Source organism: Ursus arctos, unplaced genomic scaffold, assembly GCF_023065955.2.
Source record: "Ursus arctos isolate Adak ecotype North America unplaced genomic scaffold, UrsArc2.0 scaffold_7, whole genome shotgun sequence".
In the NCBI taxonomy this organism is placed as follows: domain Eukaryota; kingdom Metazoa; phylum Chordata; class Mammalia; order Carnivora; family Ursidae; genus Ursus; species Ursus arctos.
Window position 1 is genome coordinate 11,124,372 of NW_026623089.1, and position 19,242 is coordinate 11,143,613.

A 19,242-nucleotide genomic window follows, 5' to 3' on the forward strand; every position below is an offset into this window, starting at 1 on the left:
GAGGCCGACCACGTATGTTTTCAGTTATGAGCTTGCTCCTCATTTAGGAACTGGTCCCTCTAACATAGTGCTGGACAGCAAAGGGCGTTTGGGGTTTTTCAAAGTGCCCCTTGTCTAAATTCATTCTTCCCTCAGTGGGATAAGACTTTCTGCAGCTGAGGAAAAGTCTCGACATGGGTTTCAGGCAGGGCTCCAGAGAAAGGAGCAAAACAAAAACAAAACCAGCACCAAGAGGAGGTGGATGGACCCCAAGGGCTGTTTCTCACTAATTTTGCCCAGAGAGGACCTCTCCTTGGGCTTGTGCTTTCAGGATGCTGTCGCCTCCGACCTGGGCAAGGCCTCCTATCATGAATTAATAAACCGGACATTTATCACAGCGTGATAAACTGCAACACGCCAACCTCAGCCACGACGCCAGTCTCCCCGAAGCCCCGTGTGCCCTTCCTTTTGCCCATTTCCAAGATGGCGGTCGCGTCGCGCCGCCGCGACGCCACCGCGTCGCGGCCACGCCCCGCCCCGCCCCCGCGCGAGCCGACTCACCCCTCCTCCCGCCCGCGGGGCCGCGCCGCGCGCTCCCGCCGCCCCTCCCCGCGCGAGCTCCACCCAGGTCGCAGGCAGCGCGGTCGGCGGCGCCTATTTCCCGCCATTGTGCGAAGTGGAGGCTGGGGATCCGCACGCGCCGCCTGCCCGTGGCCAGCTGCTCCTCGGCTGTCGCCGCCACAGCCGCCGTTCCCTGAGGCGCGTGGAGGCCGGGCGGCCCGCGCCCCGAGGCTCGCCGTGCGTGGGAGGGCGCGGGCGACGAGCGGCCGAGCCCCCGAGGAGCAGCCGCGGCGCGGGACGCCGGGCCGCGCCGGCCCCGGCCCGTCGGCGAGATGCCCTGTGGGGAGGATTGGCTCAGCCACCCGCTCGGGATCGTGCAAGGCTTCTTCGGTGAGTGGCGGCGCCGGGGGCGGGCCGGGCGGTGGCCGCCGAGTTTGCCGAGCCCGGGGCCCTACCCCGCCGCGCGGCCCCACGCGGGGCTCCCCCGAAGGCTCTCGCGGCCGGCCGGGCCTGCGCGGGCGGCGTTGAGGCACCCCGGTACGGCGTCCATGCCGGGGCCCGGGCCGCGGCTTCCCCGGCCGGCCGCAGGTGCCTCCCACCTGCCCGATTTCGCGATTCGCGAGCTGCCAAGGTTACGCGGCGAGGAGCCGGCGGTCGGCCGTGATTGCCGGCCTCTCTCCCCTCGGTGGCGCACCGGGGGCCCGCGCCCCTTGTGCGGCAGTTCGCGGAGGGGGTCCTTGAACCTTCGGGGACCAGCTGAGACGGGGCAAGGAAAAGCACTTTGCCTACGGGGAGCCTGCAGGATATTTCAAAACTTCCGGTGTGTCGGGGGAGTGCTCGCTCTCAGCAGAAGTTGGCTCTAACTACTGTATTACACACATCCTCTCATTTCCAGATAAGATTGGGTGTAAGAGCTTAATTTTTCTCTTAGGATGACTTTAAAACCTGTCTGGTAGACGTCTCCTCTCGTGCCAGAGCTAGCAAGAAATGTGGAACTACTCAAATGAGCTCCTACGTAGAAAGAGCTGAGAATGTTGCAGACCAGCTTAGTGAATTTTAGTTGCAGTTTATTTGTAAATGCTACTTTCCAGTTAAGTGCCCATGAGGGAAAATTTAGGCTTGTGTGCGGTTAACCGGTCATTTTGGCCCCCTCCCCCTTTCTTTTTGCACTTAGGAGTGGTGGAGGCAAACCAGGAATCACTTAGGTTGTAGCACCTGGAGGTAACTTAGCGTAGTAGGAGTGGCCTTAGCTCATTTGAAACACCTTGGGGTATTGGTGAGAACCGCTAATGAGAAGCTAAATAGTCTCCAGCAGCCAAAATCTGTGGCGTAAAATCTATGTATTTTTTGTAGGTGGGACTCAGCAACTCTTTATTCATTTTCCCTATCGTTTGAACTAGTTTAGTTTTCTGATTCCCCAGGCAGAAACTAGAAGCAGCAAATTAGAAGAAGGCCTGGGTAGGCATCCCGATTGTAGTCCGTGAACATTGACAACCTGATGAAGAAATCTAAAACTGTGTGTATATATATTTTTAAAAAGGCAAAAAAAAAAAAAAAAATCACTATATCCATAGGGCGCTTTGAGGAAGGGGCACATATAGCTCCGCTATATCCTAGTGATTGATGGTCACAATGAATACTGGAGCCCATAATTGATGTCCAAAATAATGGCTGCACCACGTGGAGTGAGGATTAAACTGCAGAGTTGGTGGGTGTAGATGCATAGGTACCTTTTAGGGAAAATCCATCAAAAATAAAAAGTTTTGGTGCTTAAGGGTGAAGTTCCAGTTACAGATATTTAGAAAATTTATGAGAAATACCCCAAACCTTAGTCCTGACGGATATGAAATGATTTTATATTTGATGTAATTTTGGAAGTATTTGCCAGATTTTGCGACCTAAGTGTATGATCCTAAGGGGCACATCTCATTATAATATAGGAAGAGTATGCTTGGGTATAAAATCCTGGCTTTACGGTATTTTATAAATTTTGTAAATTGTTGTGGGCACCTGGACCTTGTGTTTCCCCACAGGCTGTCCTGTTTTCCCATACAGACTATGTGTTACAGAGAAGAAAATAATACTGCTTTATAGTCATGATTTTGGCTTTTTTGGTAGAAGCTGTTCTGAAGTATATATTTTTACTGTATTTTTTTTAATCACCGTGAATATGTTGAAAGCCTCTATAATAACAGTATTACAGGTATGTTTCTGTGAGAAGTAAGTCAGGTGTTAAACTTGTAGACTCTCTTCGATTTTGTAGTAATTGTTTTAAATTGATTTTTTCACCCAGATAGAGAAATGCCTCTTGTGGTTTATGAGGCCTTTCTTGGCTCCACCTCTACCTAGCTCTCAGACCTCATCACTGCATTCCCTCTCCTATTGAACCCTCCTTCATTTCTTTGATTTTGAACCTTGCCTCTAGGCCTCTGCATCAGCTATTTCCTTTGTTCCCCTCCTTCTAGTTCCACTTGTACTTTCCTGGCTAACTCTTACTTTTCTTTCAGGAACGTAAGTTTAGGTACTCCCTGCTTCGATTACTGCAGGATCCTGTGTGTCCTGGAAAGTAACATGTGTTAACCTTAAAAATAAAACTGCCAGTTACTGTACCAGTAAAAATGGGTTTATTGGGAAATAACAGAGAAATTGCAGTTGGGGACATGCAAACTATGGTAAACCGTAGACAAGTCCCACAAAGAAGAGGAACTTTATTTTACAGAGGAGGAAGTTGGGATGGATTATTTTGAAGGAAAGCCCATTGGAGAAAAGCAGGAGTTGAGGGTGATGCTCGTTTCTCAATGGCTGAGTTGTAGGGATAGTAGACTTCTTATAGGAAATGCAATGTACATCTCTCCCCAGCCTGTAATTGATGATTCTTTCCTGTTGAAGATTCTTCTCCTAAGGGGTCTGTAATTGACTTTTCTTGTAATTGACATTGGGTGGTACAGCTCTCCTTTTCAGCCTCCCCTTCTAGCATCCCAGGTCCACTTTATTTTTCTTAATTTATTAATTAATTTTTTAAAAAAGACTTTATTTGCCAGAGAGAGAGCACAAGCGAGCACAAGCAGGGGGAGCAGCAGGCAGAGGGAGAAGCAGGCTCCCTGTTGAACAAGGAGCCCAATGCATGACTCGATCCCAGGACTCTGGGATCATGACCTGAGCTTAATGACTGAGCCACCCAGGCATCCCTTTTTTTTCTTAATTTATTTTTAAAGATTTTATTTATTTATTTTAGAGAGCACTCATGAGAGTGCTCGCATGAGCGGTGGGAAGGGCAGAGGGAGAAGCCGACTCCCTGCTGAGCAGGGAGCCCAACTCAGGGGCTCAGTCCCAGGACCCCGGGACTATGACCTGAGCCAAAGGCAGAAGCTTAACCAACTGAGGCACCCAGGCACCCCCCAGGTCCACTTTAGTGAGGTTTCCCTTCATTAATTTTCACATATGTAAAGCAAGTTGTTGAACTTGTTCCCTGGGTTCCTTTGCTACATTTTTTACTCAGGGAATTCAGGGCCTGTATCTGACTCAATTCACCAGTATATCCTCATTGCCTGGAATACACTTTGACATTAAAAATGCTCAGTGAATATGTGCTGAATAGAGGCAGTGAAAAGACTGATTAATCAGTCAGGTGTGAATTGGGATGGATACTATGACCACAAGTCTCAGACTTAGGACAGTCCTGGTGGACCTCATAGTGATTCAGAGAATTCATGATCCTACCAGGTATGAGTTACTTTCACATCCAAGTCCTAATTCTTTCTTCTTCATTCAGATAGGAAACTTGAAATTCGGTGAGTGGCTAATCATAACTACAAGGGTCATAATTCATCTTCGTGAATCAATCTGTATTTGATTTTTTATCTGCTATATTACAATTGTTCATATGTAAATTTTTTCCTGTAAGCCTTCATAAAATATCTTTAATGTTTCCCTTGGAGTTTCTAAAAGATTTTATGTACAGGACATTTAGATCCAAAGCTTTAAACTGTGATTTAGAAATACTTTAGTTCAACATATCTTTGTTGGTTTCTGTTATGTGCATAGCGCTGATGGCTTAGTCCCTGCAGTGATTGTTCATATAGTGATCCATATCAAATCACTTCCTTTAAACAAAGGCAGGAATCTTAAAAAAAGGAAAAAAAAAGTTCTGTATACTTTTTTCTCTTAATCACTTAATATTTAAAATAAATTTTCTTAAATTAACTGCTATTAATTTTGGAAAAAGTAGGAATGCATATCGACTGATTTCTTTCACTATTTTCTCTTTAGATTGTTGGTTGGGTCAAGATCATTATTGGTTATATTTAAGGTACTTTGGTTGTATCTAACAACCAGACTAGCTCATGCAAAAAGCAGTGGTTTGCGGAGGAGGGTAGGGAGAAGTATTTGATCGCTAGCATTTTATTTTATTTTTTAAAGATTTATTTATTTGAGAGAGAGAAACAGAGAGTGCAGGTCGGGGAGAGGGGCAGAGAGAAAGTCTCAGGCAGACTCAGAGCCTGGTGCGGGTCTTGATCCCAGGACCCAAGATGATGACCTGAGCTGAAACAATGAGTCAGACACTCAACTGACTTGCGCCCTCCAGGTGCCCCTTGATCATTAGCATTTTAGAGAATCTAAAGCAACAATAAAATTGACTAAAAGTCAGTCTACTTTTTTTATTGTCACCATGATTCTAGACAATTCATCCCCTTTTGTTTGTACCTACCTTAGATCTCTCCTATCATCCTGATCTTGGTAGGCCACTGAAAAAAAGCATTTGTTGTAAGGCTGTAGAACCCAAAGTTAAGAAGGGTGTCTTGGCATCCCAGGAGTGGAATCAGGAGCTGGAAGGTTAGCAGGAATCTAAGCAACTCTTGTCAGTTTTTCTCCCGTAGGCCACATTCATCTCTGTACATGAATACAATTATCTCTACTCCACAGCTCCCAAATTTACTTGTTCTCAGTTTCACACCAGGTAGCATCTTTACTTTAAACCCAGATGGTAGGGCTAGAGAATCTGGTTGGCCCAGCATGGAGTCAGGAGTCTAATCATGCACCAACAGCTGTGGTCAGGGCAGAGAGTTATGTAGGACAGTCCTGACTGTTGAGGCCCATACCTCAACATGGGGCAAGTTCTCTGAGGAGAATGGATTGGGCACCTGCAGCAAAAGGTATAAATATGTGTATATGAATTTTTAGGTTGTTAAATAATAACTTGTACGTGGTTAAAAAAACCACAGTGGTATTAAATGAGTAAAAGGATGCTCTTTCCCCACAGGTAACCACTTTGTTTCTACTTTTAGTGCCTTTATTTAGTTATTTATTATTTTTAAGATTTTATTTATTTTAGAGCGCGAGCAAGCGCATGCATGAGTGGGAAGGGCAGAGGGAGAGAATCTTAAGGAGACTCGGAGCTGAGTGCAGAGCCCAATGTAGGGCTCGTTCTCAGGGCCCTGATATGACCAGAGCCAAAACCAAGAGTTGGATGCTTAGCTGACTGGGCCACCCAGGCGCCTCTTAGTGTCTTTATGTTTACAATTTTTAAAAAAAATTTTTATTATGTTTTGTTAGTCACCATTCAGAACATCATTAGTTTTTGATGTAGTGTTCATGATTCATTGTTTGCTTATAACACCCAGTGCTCCATGCAATACGTGCCTTCCTTAATACCCATCACTGGTCTAGCCTAATCCCCCACCCCGCTCCCCTCTGAGTCCATCCTCTCCCGTGGTCCATTCCCCTTTCTGTTTACCCTCCCTTCATTCTTCCCTTCCTTCTCCTGCCGATCTCCCTGCTATTCCTTCTGTTCCATAAATGAGGGAAACCATATGATACTCGTACAATTTTTATTGAGCTATAACTCATATAACATGAAATTAACCATTTAGAAATTACAATTCACTCTAATTTCCATCACCCCAAAAAGAAATCCTGTGCCAGTTAGCCAGTCACTCCCAGTTGCTTCCTCCTTCATTCTGTGGCAATCAGTCTACTTCTGCTTATGATCTACCTGCTCTGGACATTCATGTAAGTGGAATAATACTGTGGACTTCTGTGTCTGGCTTTTCACATAGCATAATATTTTCAGGGTTCAACCATGCAGTAGCATATATCAGCACTTCCTTTTTATGATTGAAAATAGTATTCCATTGCATGGATATACCACATGTTGTTTATCCATTCATTCATGGATTGGCCCTTGGTTTTTCCACTTTTGGGTTATTGCAAATAGTGCTGTTGTAAATATCCATGTGCAAATTTTTGTGTGAATGTACGTTTTCGGTTCTTTTGGTAATATACCCAGGCATGGGCTTGCTGGGTCATATATAATTTTATGTTTAATTCTTTGAGGAACTGACAAACTATTGTCCAAAATGGCTGCACCGTTTTAAATTTCCACCAGTAATTTGTGAGGTTTCCAGTTTCTTACATCTGTCTAACACTTGTTATTTTCTGTTGTTTTATTTGTTATAGCCATCCTAGTGGATATGAAGTGGTAACTCCTTGATTTGCATTTCCCTAATGACTAATTATAATAGCATCTTTCAATATGCATGTTGGCCATTTGTATATCTTCTCTGGAGAAATGTGTATTCAAATCCTTTGCAGATGTTTTAATTAGGGTTTTGTCTTTATTGTTGAGATAGACTTCTTTGTATATTCTGCATACTAGACTTGTCAGAAATATATTATTTGCAAATATTTTTTTTTTTTACCATTTTTTGGATTGTCTTCACTTTCTTGGTAGTGTCTTTTGATGTAAGTTTTTAATTTTTTTGTGCATAATACACAATAATTTATGTAAGGGAACAGAAAACAACAGAAAAACTTCCATAACATTTTACTTGTATAAGTTTTTAATTTTGACGACGTCAGATTTATCCAGTTTATATCTTTTCCCTTTGATTGCCATATTTACGAACCCATTGTCTAATGCCAGGTCATAAAAATTTATACTTGTATTCTAAGAGTTTTGTAGCTTGAATTCTTAGATTTAGGTCTTTGATTCATTTTGAATTAATTTTTTTATAAGGTATGAGGTAGGGATCCAAATTCATTCTTTTGCATGTGGATAGTCAGTTGTCCTAGTATCATTTGGTTTTGGTTTATTTTTTACATTTACCAGTTTATTATAAAGGATATTATAAAGTATACAGATGAAGAGGGACGTAGGGTGAGATCTGGAATGGTACCTCATGCTTCTGTCTCCAGAGAACTAGGGTATGCTAGCTACCTCCCAGTTGTGGATGCATTCACCAACCTGGAAGCTCCTGCACTATTTGTTGAAAACACTGTTCTCTCTCCAGTGAATGATTTTGACACCTTTGTCAAAAAATCACTGGACCACAGATGTGTAGCTCTATTTCTGAACTCTCACTTCCATTGTATTGGTCTATGCATTTATCCTTATGCCATTGCCCTGATTACTGTAGCTTTGCCTAAGTTTTTAATCAGGAAATGTGAGTCCTTCAACTTTCTTCCTTTTTGATATGATTTTGGCTCTTCGGAGTCCCTTGCATTTCCTTGTAAATTTAGAATCAGATCACCCATTTATGCAAAAAAAGATAGCATTTTGGTAGAGATTGCATTGAATCTGTAGTGCTTTTAGTTCTTTTGATAATAGAGAATAGTTAAGATAACAGACTATAGAGCCGGACTGTTCAATCAGGACCATACCTGGGTATTTGGCTCCCTAGATCAGTTTTTTAAATACCTCCCTTCTTACTACAGAATTATTTTCAGTAATAATCATTAAATGAAGCCACATACAATGCTTAAGATATTCCATATTTCAAAACAGTTCTAGACATTGCTTCTATCATCTTTTGTCCCCTGCTCCCCCATTTTCGAATATTTTTTTTGTTCAATTCCACTGTGTTGATGTTGTTTCGTATCGGCGGGTACCACACAGGAGATTTGAAGATTTTTGTTTTACTTGTATAATGAATTCCTTGAATAAAAATAACTTCCCAAGTTCCTGCAGTACAAAAAAGAAACAATTGTCTGATAATAAGTGAATTTTAATAGGACAAACAACTGCAAAATACACAGATTAGGCAGTTACCAAATAGTGCCACTGATGTTTATGTATTTTCTTGATTCATTCTTTAGTTACAAATAGCTGAGAAGAATACATTTCTGTATTAAATCTATTATTCAAATTCAGTGAAATATTTCATGTATGAGCTAAAATTTGCACCTATTATACCTCTCGTTTCACAGTTTTATATATTAAACACAACCAACCACTTCCAATTTATCTCATAGAAGATAGAATTGAATAATTCAAGTTTTGTTCCTTCATCTTTACAATCGCCGTGTTGTTTATTTAAAATCTGTTGTATGCATGTGGGACTGTAGATCCCCACACAGGGGTTGGGGGATACTAACCACCCCTAAGCAAGTTTGTACTGTTCTGGACCACTTTTAAGATTTACTGTCCAAACAAATGCACTTAGCCCAGTCTTTGTTGGGAAGAACTGACATCTTGACAATATTGAGTCTTTCTATCCATGAATATGGAATATTTCCCCATTTATGTGGTTCCTTAATTTCTTTCATCAGAGTTTTATAGTTTTCCTCATACAGATCTTGTACATATTTTCTTAGATTTATACATAAGAATTTCATTTTGGGGGATGCTAATGTGAATGGTATTGTGTTTTTAATTTCAAATTCCGCTTGATCATTGATAGCATGTAGGAATATGATTGACTTGTGTATATTAACCTTTCATTTTGCAATCTTGGTATAATCGTTTATTGGTTCCAGGAGGGTTTTTTTGTGGATTCCTTTTGGGTTTTCTACATAGAAACATGTCATCTGCGAATAGACACTTTTATTTTTTCCTTCTCTGTCAGTACACCTTTTACTTCCTTTTTTTGTCTTACCGCATTAGTTATGACTTCTAGTAGTGTTGAAAAGGAGTGGTGAGAGGGACCTCCTTGCATTATTGTTCCTATCTTAGTGGGAAGCTTCTGGTTTTTCCCTTATTTTTAATTCTTCGATTGCTTTCCTTTTGAATGTAAAGTCATATTCTAAAATTACTTCTTCCCTCCAGCAACTTTAGATACTATTTCAGGGTTTCTATTTCATAAGATGAGAAAGTTAGTGTCTGTACAACCTTCCATTGCTTCTGTCTAGTTTGTGTCAGTCATTGTGCATTACCAAGGTTTACAGTACTTTAGTGCTTTATCTGATCATACTATAAAGGTCAAAAACCAATGAATAGCATTTCTATTATTATGATTGCATAATTGCTTTCCCTGCAGGACCTGCTAGTTTGGGACCAGTAGGGAAGGAAGTATAATCCTGTCATTAAATTATTTTGCTTTAAGCACAGTGTTTCAAGAATCAAGGTCAAATGATTTCTCTTACACTCCGGAGTTTACTATCAAGCCATAATTTATAATTTTTCATCATAAAGTAGGTTTTACACTTTATTAAATACCTAGTTTTCTGTCCCCTGAGATGGTTATATTTTTTCTTTTAATCTTTTTTTTTTTTTTTAAGACTTTATTTTTTTTTGACAGGGGAGAGAGTGCGCATGGGCAAGGTGGGGGGAGTGGCAGGCAGAGGGAGAGGGAGGAGCAGACTCCCTGCTGAGAAGGGAGCCGTCTGCTGGCTCTATCCCAGGACCCTGGGATCATGACCTGAGCCCAAGGCAGACACTTAACCTGCTGAGACACCTAGGCTCCCCTTTTCTTTAATTTTTTAATGTTCTAGATTACACTTAAAGATTTTCTGATAATAAACTATTTTTGTATTATTGGGATAAATACTGCTTGGTCTGATTTTTTTTTTTTTTTAAATACTCCCATTGGATTCAGTTGACAGTTTATGTAGGATTTTTGTATCTTTATCTTTTGTGAACTTTGCTTTAAAGTGTAAAATTATCTGGACTTGGGACTTATGGCATTGAGAGGAAGGATCAGCAGTTTTTTTTTCCTCTCATGTCAATATTAGATGTACAGTGTTCTTTGACCAAATTGTGGTTAACAGTGTGAACTCTGCCAGTCTTGTGGCAGTTTTGGCAATTTATATTCTTCAAAATTTATCCATTTCTGGGTGCCTGGGTGGCTCAGTCGGTTAAGTGTCTGCCTTTGGCTTGGGTCATGATCCCAGGAACCCCTGCTCAGTGGGGAGTCTGCTTCTCCCTCTGCCTCCCTACCCCCCCCATACTCGCTCTCTCAGGCGTGCGTGCAAAAATAGTCTTTAAAGATATTTATCCATTTTACCTCAATTTTCAAATATGTTTATAATTCATAGTATTTCACAGTTTTTAATATTTCTGTTATCTATATAGCATTTCCCCTTTTTTCATTTTGTTCTTCTGTTGTACAGTTATTTGTTTTCTTTTAGTATTGTGTTCTGTTTGTATCTTGTTATTTTTATTTATTTATATGATTCTTTTGAATTTTCTTTGTTTTTCTTCTAAACAGGCTTGCCAGAAAATTTGCCCATCTTACTATTAGTGATTTGTATTAGTGGGTTTTTTGTTCTCTGTTTCATTGATGTTTGTCCTTTATTTTCTTATTCTTTGGATTTGCTCTGTTCTCTTTTTCTAGCTTTTTAAGTTGAATACTAATAAGCTCATCCATTTCCATTCTTTCTTGGTACTTGATAAATGTGTTTGAATCTGTAATTTTCTCTGAACACCACTTTAGTAGTCCACGAACATTAACCCTTGTAACTTTCTTTGTTATCCATCTTGGAGAATTTCATAATTACCCCTACCAATTCCTCTCCAAGGATTATTTATTCGTAGGGGCTTCTTTGTTTAAAAAACAAAAAATCATCGTAGAGGGGTGCCTGCGTGGCTCAGTCGGGTAAGCGGCTGCCTTTGGCTTGGGTCCTGGTCTCAGGGTCCTGGGATTGAGTCCTGTGTAGGGCTCCCTGCTCAGCAAGGAGTCTGCTGCTCCCTCTCCCTCTTTGTGCACTCAAATAAAAAAAGTCATTTTAGACATAAGGGTGCTTATGTGTTAAGCTTTCCTTTTTTTGTGAGTTCTTGTCTCATTTTGGACAGAGAATATGCACCTGGCATCTGTTGAGGCTTCCTCTATGACTAGTACATAGAACTTTTGTGAATGTCTCATGTACTAAAGCAGTACCCTGAATATTTATATTTATTGGAGAGCTTATTATGTTCTTCATACCTGCTGTATACTTACTTTTGTGTTTTATGCTTGATATGTGTTTCTGGGAGGGCTGTGTTAAAAGTCTCTAATTGTGATTTCTGTTTTTCTCTTTAGTTCTAAAAAAAGTTGCTTTATTTTGAGGCTATGCTGTCAGGTGCATATGTATTTTCTTGAGCAGTACTGTATTAAAACTTATGTTTGTATTATTGCATTTCTTTTTCTTATTGAACAGAAATTTGACATTTTCATATAATTTATTTACTGAGAACTCTGATTTCTTTGTGGATGTTCTTCAATTTGCCCTCTGAATTATTCCTCTAATTTGTGCCAGTTGCTTTTTAGGTTTGTTGTTTAATTGTTATGCTTGTGTGTGTGGTTTTGTTTTTTGTTTTTTTGTTTTTTTGTTTTTTTGTTTTCATTGCATTCATGAGTTCGTTTTTTTTCTTGGATCTCGGGTCTTTCTCTTTAGTGGATTCTTCATTTTAAATTAAAATGTTTTTAAAGATTTATTTATTTTAGAGAGTGAGAGCATGAGTGGAAGGGGCAGAGGGAGAGAGAATCTCAAGCAGACACCACACTGAGTGTGGAGCCTGACACAGGGCTTGATCCCAGGACCCTGAGTGGAAACCAAGAGTCAGATGCTTAACTGACTGAGCCACCCAGCTGCCCCTTAAATTTAAAAATATTTTTAAGAAAGGTTTTGTTTTCGAAAAGAGAACAAGAGCTACATCACACAAAGATAAAAGAGTTTGCTAAGAAGACATAAGTGTAAACGCACCTAACAGCAGAACTTCGCAATGCGTGAAGTAAAAACTCATAGAACTGAAAAGAGAAATAGAGAAATCTGTATTGGAGATTTTACCAGTTCTCTTTTAGTAGTCTATAAGTGAACAGAAAATAGGCAAGGATATAGAAAAACTTCACAGTACCATCAATGAAGTATATCTGATTGACATTTGTAGAATGCTGCACCAACATCAGCAGAATATTACATTTTTTTCAAGTGTACATGGAACATTCACCAAGATAAACCACATCCTGGATCATAAAACAAATATTAACAGATCTTAGAGTTGAAATCATCAGGTGTGTTCTCTGACCATAGTAAAGTTAGATTAGAAATCAGTAACAGATGACAAGAAAATTCAAACTCGTGGAAATAATGTTTCCAAACAATCCATGGATCAAAAAGTCTCAAAAGGAATTTTAAAATATTTTGAACTAAATGAAAATACAAGCATATCAAAATTTTGGGATACAGCCAAAGATGTGCTAAGAGGCATTAAGTGCACTTATTAGAAGAAAAGGTCTCAAATCAATAATTTAAGCTTCTACCTTAAAACTAGAAATGAAGAGCAAAATAAACCCAAGTCAAATAGAAGGAACTACTAAAGATAGGTCAGAAATGAATGAAATTGAAAACAGAAGGAAAAAGAAAATCAATGAAACCCAAAGCTCTATTTTTTTTTAACAGAAGGATCAATAAAATTCATAAGTTTATAGCCAGACAAGCAAAGGGGGGGAAAAAAGACACAAATTACCAGTACCAGGAATAAAAGAGGAGATAAAACTATAGACTGTATGGACATGGAAAGGATAATATACGATAGCTCTATGGACATAAACTCAACAAGTTAATGGAGTCATTCCTCAAAAAACACTGTATTTGTTTCCTATTTTTACTGTAACAAATCACCACAAACTTAGTGGCTTAAAACAACATAAAGTTATTATCTTACAGTTCTGGAGGCCAGAATGATGTGAGTCTTACTGGGTTAAATCAAGTTGTCAACAGGACTGCATTCTTTCTGGAGGCTCTAGGGGAGAATCTATTTCCTTGTGTTTCCCAGCTTCTAGAATCTGCCAGTGTTTCTTGGCTTATGGCCCCCTTCGAGTTCTTTTCTCATCTTATCACTGACTACTTCTGTCTCACTTTTCCACATTAAGGCCCCTTGTGATTAAATTGGACCTACCCTGAAAAATCTCCCTGTTTTAAGGTCTGTCGATTATCAACTTTAATTCTATCTTCTACCTAAATTCCCCCTTTGTTATTAACATATTCAGTTTCTGGGGATTAAGATGTGTGGGGGGCCTGGGGGCCGTTATTCTGCCAACCACAACCACATGTTATCCACACTTACCCAAGATGAAATAGATACCCCTCGCCACCAATTTCCCCTCCTTCCTGTGTCCCCCTAAGAGCCTCTGTTCTAATTTTCATCTCTATGAATTTGCTGCCGGTTCTTGGTACCTACAATATTTGGAGTATTATAGGTGGAATCCTATAACATTTGTCCTTTTGTGTCTAGATTATTTTACTTAGCATAATGTTTGTAAGATTCATCCTTCTTGCCCTCATTGTTTGACAGAGTACAAAGGTAATTCAGTGGTTCAATGGAAAAGGATATATTTTTTTGGCTTTCTTTGTTTCTTTTTTTTTTTTTTTTTTTTTTGGGTGCAAAATGGTGGTTTATTAAAGCATGGGGACAGGACCCGTGGGTAGAAAGAGCTGCTCGGAAAAGGATATTTTCAACAAAGATATTGAAACAATTAATATGTATTTGCAAAAATACGAATTTTAACCAAAAATTTCATACCTTATACAAAAATTAACTCAACATGGGTCACAGATCTAAGTATAAAACCTAAGACTATAAACATATACAACTTTTAAAAGTAAATGGAAGATCTTTGTCACTCAGGGTTTGGCAGTGAATTTTTAGACATGCATAAAACAAAACATTGGTAATCATCAAAACTAAAAACTTTTGTTCTGCAAAAAATACGGTTGGGAGAATGAAAAGATAAGCTATTGACTAAGAAGAATTTATTTGCGAATCCTAGAGAAGACTTGTATCCAAAATGTATAAAGAAAGCACGATGGTAACTAACCCAGTTGTAAAAAGGGCCAACATTAAATGGATGCTTCACTAATTCAGCATCATTAGCCACTAGGGAAATGCAAATGTGAACCGTGATGAGATATTACACACCTATTAGAACAGCTAAAATTGGAAGACACAGTGACAGTAGCAAATTCTGGCAAGGATACAAACAGCTGGATCTCTAATATGTTGCTGGTGAGAATGCAAAATGGTACAGTCATTCTGGAAAACAGGGAGAATCTTAAAAATTAATCATACATTTACCGTATACCCAGCTGTCCCATTCCTAGGTTTTTGCCTAGAGAAGTGAAAGCTTAATGTTCACTCAAAAACCTGTACACGAATGTTTATATTTGTTTTGTTTGTTGTTAAACCTGGAGACAATTCAACTGTCCTTCAACGACTAAATGGAGGAACAAATTGTCATTAAGTTATACCATTGAATACTATTCAACAATTAAAAGAAATGAACTATTAATATACTCATGTGTTGGGATTCCCAGGAGCACTCCTATCTTTAAAGATTCACTAAAAGGACTTACTGTGACTCTGTATATTTGTGTTCAAGGCTAAGATTTTTTACAGCAGCATAGTGAAGATATAAAGCCGGGTCATAAGGGAAAAAGAGACAGATGGAGTCTGGAGGAATCCGTGTGTGGGCCCTTTATTCTCTCTCCCATGGGAGAATTCATAGATTGGAAGACTCAGTTTTGTTAAGATGTCAGTTCTCCTCAAATTATCTGTAGATTCAGCACAACTCTTATCAAAATTTCAGTAGACTTTACACAGAAGTCAATAAAGTGGTCCTTCAAAATTAGACCTGTTGAGGATGAGAATAATCAAGACAAACTTGAAGAACTTAAGTACTTGATTTTAAGACTTAAGATCAAGCCATAGGGGTTAAGACAGTATGACTTTAGTATTAAGACAGCATAAAGATAAACAAATAGATCAGTTTAACATAATAGAGAATGTAGAAATAGGCTAACATGAATACAGTGAGTTGATTTTTGACACAAGTTCCAAAGCAATTCAATGCTAGAAAGAAAGCCTTTTAATTAATGCTGGAGCAAGTGGATCTTTTTGGGAAAAAATGAGCCTTGACCCCTATGTCACAATATAAACAAAAAGATTAATTTGGTGTCAATTACGGACCTAATTGTGGAAAATAAAAAACCTAGGAGAGTATCTTCATGACCTTGGGATCTGTAACTTTGAAAGAAAATTTGGCAAATTGGACTTCATCAAAATGAAAAACTCATCAAAAGACATACAAAAAGAATATTTTTAAAAAGTACAAATTAGAAAATAATGTGCCTTACATATGTATGACTTAAGACTTATGTCTAGAATACACAAAGAATTAGTACAATCATTGATGCCACAACAAACCCATTTTTTAAAAATGGGCAAACTTGTGAATAGGCACTTCACAAAAGAATTTATTGAAATGGTCAATAAACATGAAAGGTGTACAATGTCATTAGGGAAATGCGTATTAAGGCCGCAGTGATATACCACTATGTATCCAGCAGAATGATTAAGATTAAAAAGATTGACAGGATCAAGGTAGCACCAACTAGAAGCTCATACACTATTGGTGAGAGCTTATATATTTTTTCTTAGTTCCCTTGACTTTTAAACCAGATCAAGATTGAGTGTAGTTTTGCTCAAATTCAGATGGCCAAGAATTCATAGTAAATATGATATAGTGATATGGGTGTGCTAAGCAGGATTCTTGGTTGCAAGTGACCCAACTTGATCCTACTTAAACTCAAAATCATGAATACACTATCTTAGGTAACCGAATTCATGAGTGGATTAGGTCAGACTCTCAGTTACAGCCAAATAATTAAGCCATGTCTACAGGAATCCCTCTCTGTTTTCCGCTGGAATGGCTTAATTTTGAGACAGAACTTAGTCATAGGGGCCACATGCAGCTTCTGACACTGAGTTCCCTGTGTACTTGAATATCTGGTAGTGCCATCCTTGTCCTTCTTTTTTGTCTGGAATACACTAATTCCTTCTACCTCAGCATGTTTCAGGTCTACCCCTCTTTAAATGCCCAGCTCAAGTACTACCTCCCTCAGAAGCCCTCTCTGAGATTATTTGCCCTGCGTTCGTTTCTCTTCTTTGCTTTTGGCCGTTACTTTCTGTTCACCGCTTTTCTTTGCTTTAAGTTCTTCGGCTCTCAGTATCCTTATTGAACCTAGTGGAGTGCCGGACACACCGTAGGCTTAATGAATAATGGACGGTTATTGCATGGTTGATTTTTTTTTTTTTAATTATCTCTTGCAGTCCTTTAATTGTCTAGCACTACCAGATATTTGTAAGGTGGCCTCAGGAAAATCCTGTCTTTATACATGTACCTTACCACCTCCCAGTCACTCTCTGATGGAGCTTTATCATCTGTTAGGTGGCATGGTTATGTTTGTTCATTTTTACTTTTTCTTTTTTAAAGTAAGCTGTGCACCCGGTGTGGGGTTTGAACTCACCACCCTGAGATCACGAGTCGCTTGCCCCACCAACTCAGCCAGCCAACCCCCCCCCCCAAACGTGTCCATGTTTCTTGCACAAATGCAGTCAGAATAGCAGTGTTGGTGTGCTGTCATGACTGTGTTTCAACCTTTTCTTTAATATCCATTTTCAGTGGAAGCAAAAACACCCATTTTTTTTCTTTTTGTCTAATTCAATAATCATTTTATTGGCACTCATCTAGTGTAATAGTGGTTCTCAAACTTTAATGTGCGTCAGAGTCACTTAGAGGGCATTTTATTTATGTATTTATACTATTTTTTGTCACAATTTGCCAGTGGCACTGTATTTTTTCTTCTCAACATCCTGTTCTGCAGCTTCCTTGGCCCGTTTTGCTAGTCTGGGTGCCAGAGCCGGGCCATGAGAACACTGGCCAACGCCTTGCAGTTCTTTTCTGTTGTGACTCCGGCTTTCTCCTTATTTTAGACATTCCGTGTGGGCATGCCTGGTCCTGTCAGCTGGGTAGCCAGTTTGAGGTCTTCAGCAGAGCTGTCTCCCTTCTTGGGGGCCAAGGGCTTCCTGGGAAGAGGTTGGGCTCGGAGTGGTACTCCCGCAGCCACTGCGTGCTAGCCTGCAGGAACTCTGTGGACTTGTTCTGCCTTCTTGGATCCACTGAGATCCCAGAGGTCCGCGCCACCTTCTTGTAGACGCCAGCCACTCGTAACTCTTCTGAGCTGACGCCCCTGCCAGCTCGCACTTTGGTGTAATGCCTCACGGTGGGACACCTCACTGTGGGCTAGAGGGGTCCAGATACAGGGCCCTGGTGATGCGGCAGACCTTTTGTCTGCAGATCTTCTGTGCTGGCTGGTTGAACCATGTGGCCATGCACCATTGCCAGTCCTTGTGGAAGTGGGGCTTTGGGGTCATGCCATTCTGGCTAGGTGCCATGACTGCTCCAAGGGGAGGGGACTGCCAGTGGGTAGGGACTAGCACTGCAAAACACGAATTGCTAGGCCTCACCTCTAGAATTTCTGATTCAGTACATCTGTGGTGGGCTGAAAATTTGCATTTTTAACACCTCAGGTGATTCTAATGCTGGTGGTCAAGGAAACACACTTTGAGGACCAGTTTACTAGTGAATTTAACCATCATTCCACATCGGAATCGCCTGAGGAGTTTATTCCCACCTTTGCTCAAATATGTAAAAGCGTTTGGAAGCCCTGCTAAACATGGTGTTAGTAGGATTTTATGAGTATTTCTGACAATCAGCGCTGTAACAGAGACAATTCCTTTACTTCACATCTACATAGCACCTAGTGATGAATATAAATGGTGGAAGTATTGGCTAGTTGTGTGATTTGCTGGTTCTCCCAAAATAGGTATTCCTAATTCTGGCAATAATTTGCTTTGGTCTTGGCCAGCTCCCATAATTTTTTTCCCAAAGCTTTAGTTTTCTTACCTTTTTTTTTTTTTAAGTTTTATTTTTAATCTATATACCCAACGTGCAACTTGAATTTACAGCCCTGAGATTTAGAGTCACGTGCTCTGCCAACTGAGCCAGCCAGGTGCCCTGGTTTTCTTTTCTTTTATATGACATTGAAAACACCTTTCTCATCATTTTGCAGTCATCATCGTAAGAGTTGTCGGTGGGTGCTAAATCTGGGGGTTAAAATTTTTTTGCACGGTCTTGAAGTGTCTCTACCTTTTGCCCCCTTTGCAACTATTAAGTAAGCTGCAGGAGACACTTTTTAGTGTTGGGAGACTGGCTATCATTTTGACTGGGTGATTAAAGTGAACATCATCAGTGAAGGGAAGATGGACATCTTGTCTCTGGATGGTACCTTTAGAAGGACACAGCATCACTAAGGGAACAGTCTGGTAGAGCAAGCACAGCTGCAGTCTCATCATAAGCCAGCGTCAGACAAACCCAAAGTGAGGAGCAGTCTATGTATATATATATTTTTTACAGGTTTTGTATTCCTCTTAAATATGAATGTCATAAAACACAGATAAAGAAAGATTGAGGGACTGTTCCAGATTAAAGGAGATTAAAGAGACATGATAGCTAAGAGCAATATGTGATCCTGGATAGGCTCCTGTAGAGGAAAAAGCGCAGTCAGGGATAGTATTGGAATATGGTGATCGGTTAGATGAAAAGTATGGTATCAGTTTTGAATTTCCTGAGGTTGGTAACAGTATGTTAGTTATATAAGATAATCTCT

The 19,242-nt window shown here is 40.1% G+C and overlaps 1 protein-coding gene and 1 pseudogene across 2 annotated transcripts in view; one reads left to right on the top strand and one right to left on the bottom strand.

Moving 5' to 3' along the window:
* The first annotated feature begins 584 nt into the window (after nucleotides 1-584).
* MCMBP (minichromosome maintenance complex binding protein) overlaps nucleotides 585-19,242 on the top strand; it is a 47,063-nt gene continuing 28,405 nt past the window's right edge. Inside the window, exon 1 of one of the 2 annotated variants that reach the window (XM_026494267.4) lies at nucleotides 585-930. In XM_026494267.4, the coding sequence (XP_026350052.1) occupies nucleotides 873-930 (58 nt within the window). In that variant the 5' untranslated portion in view covers nucleotides 585-872. The remainder of the gene's footprint in view (nucleotides 931-19,242) is intronic. The other variant, XM_026494269.4, reaches the window with a different exon arrangement.
* LOC123000741 (60S ribosomal protein L13-like) lies at nucleotides 992-17,968 on the bottom strand (annotated as a pseudogene).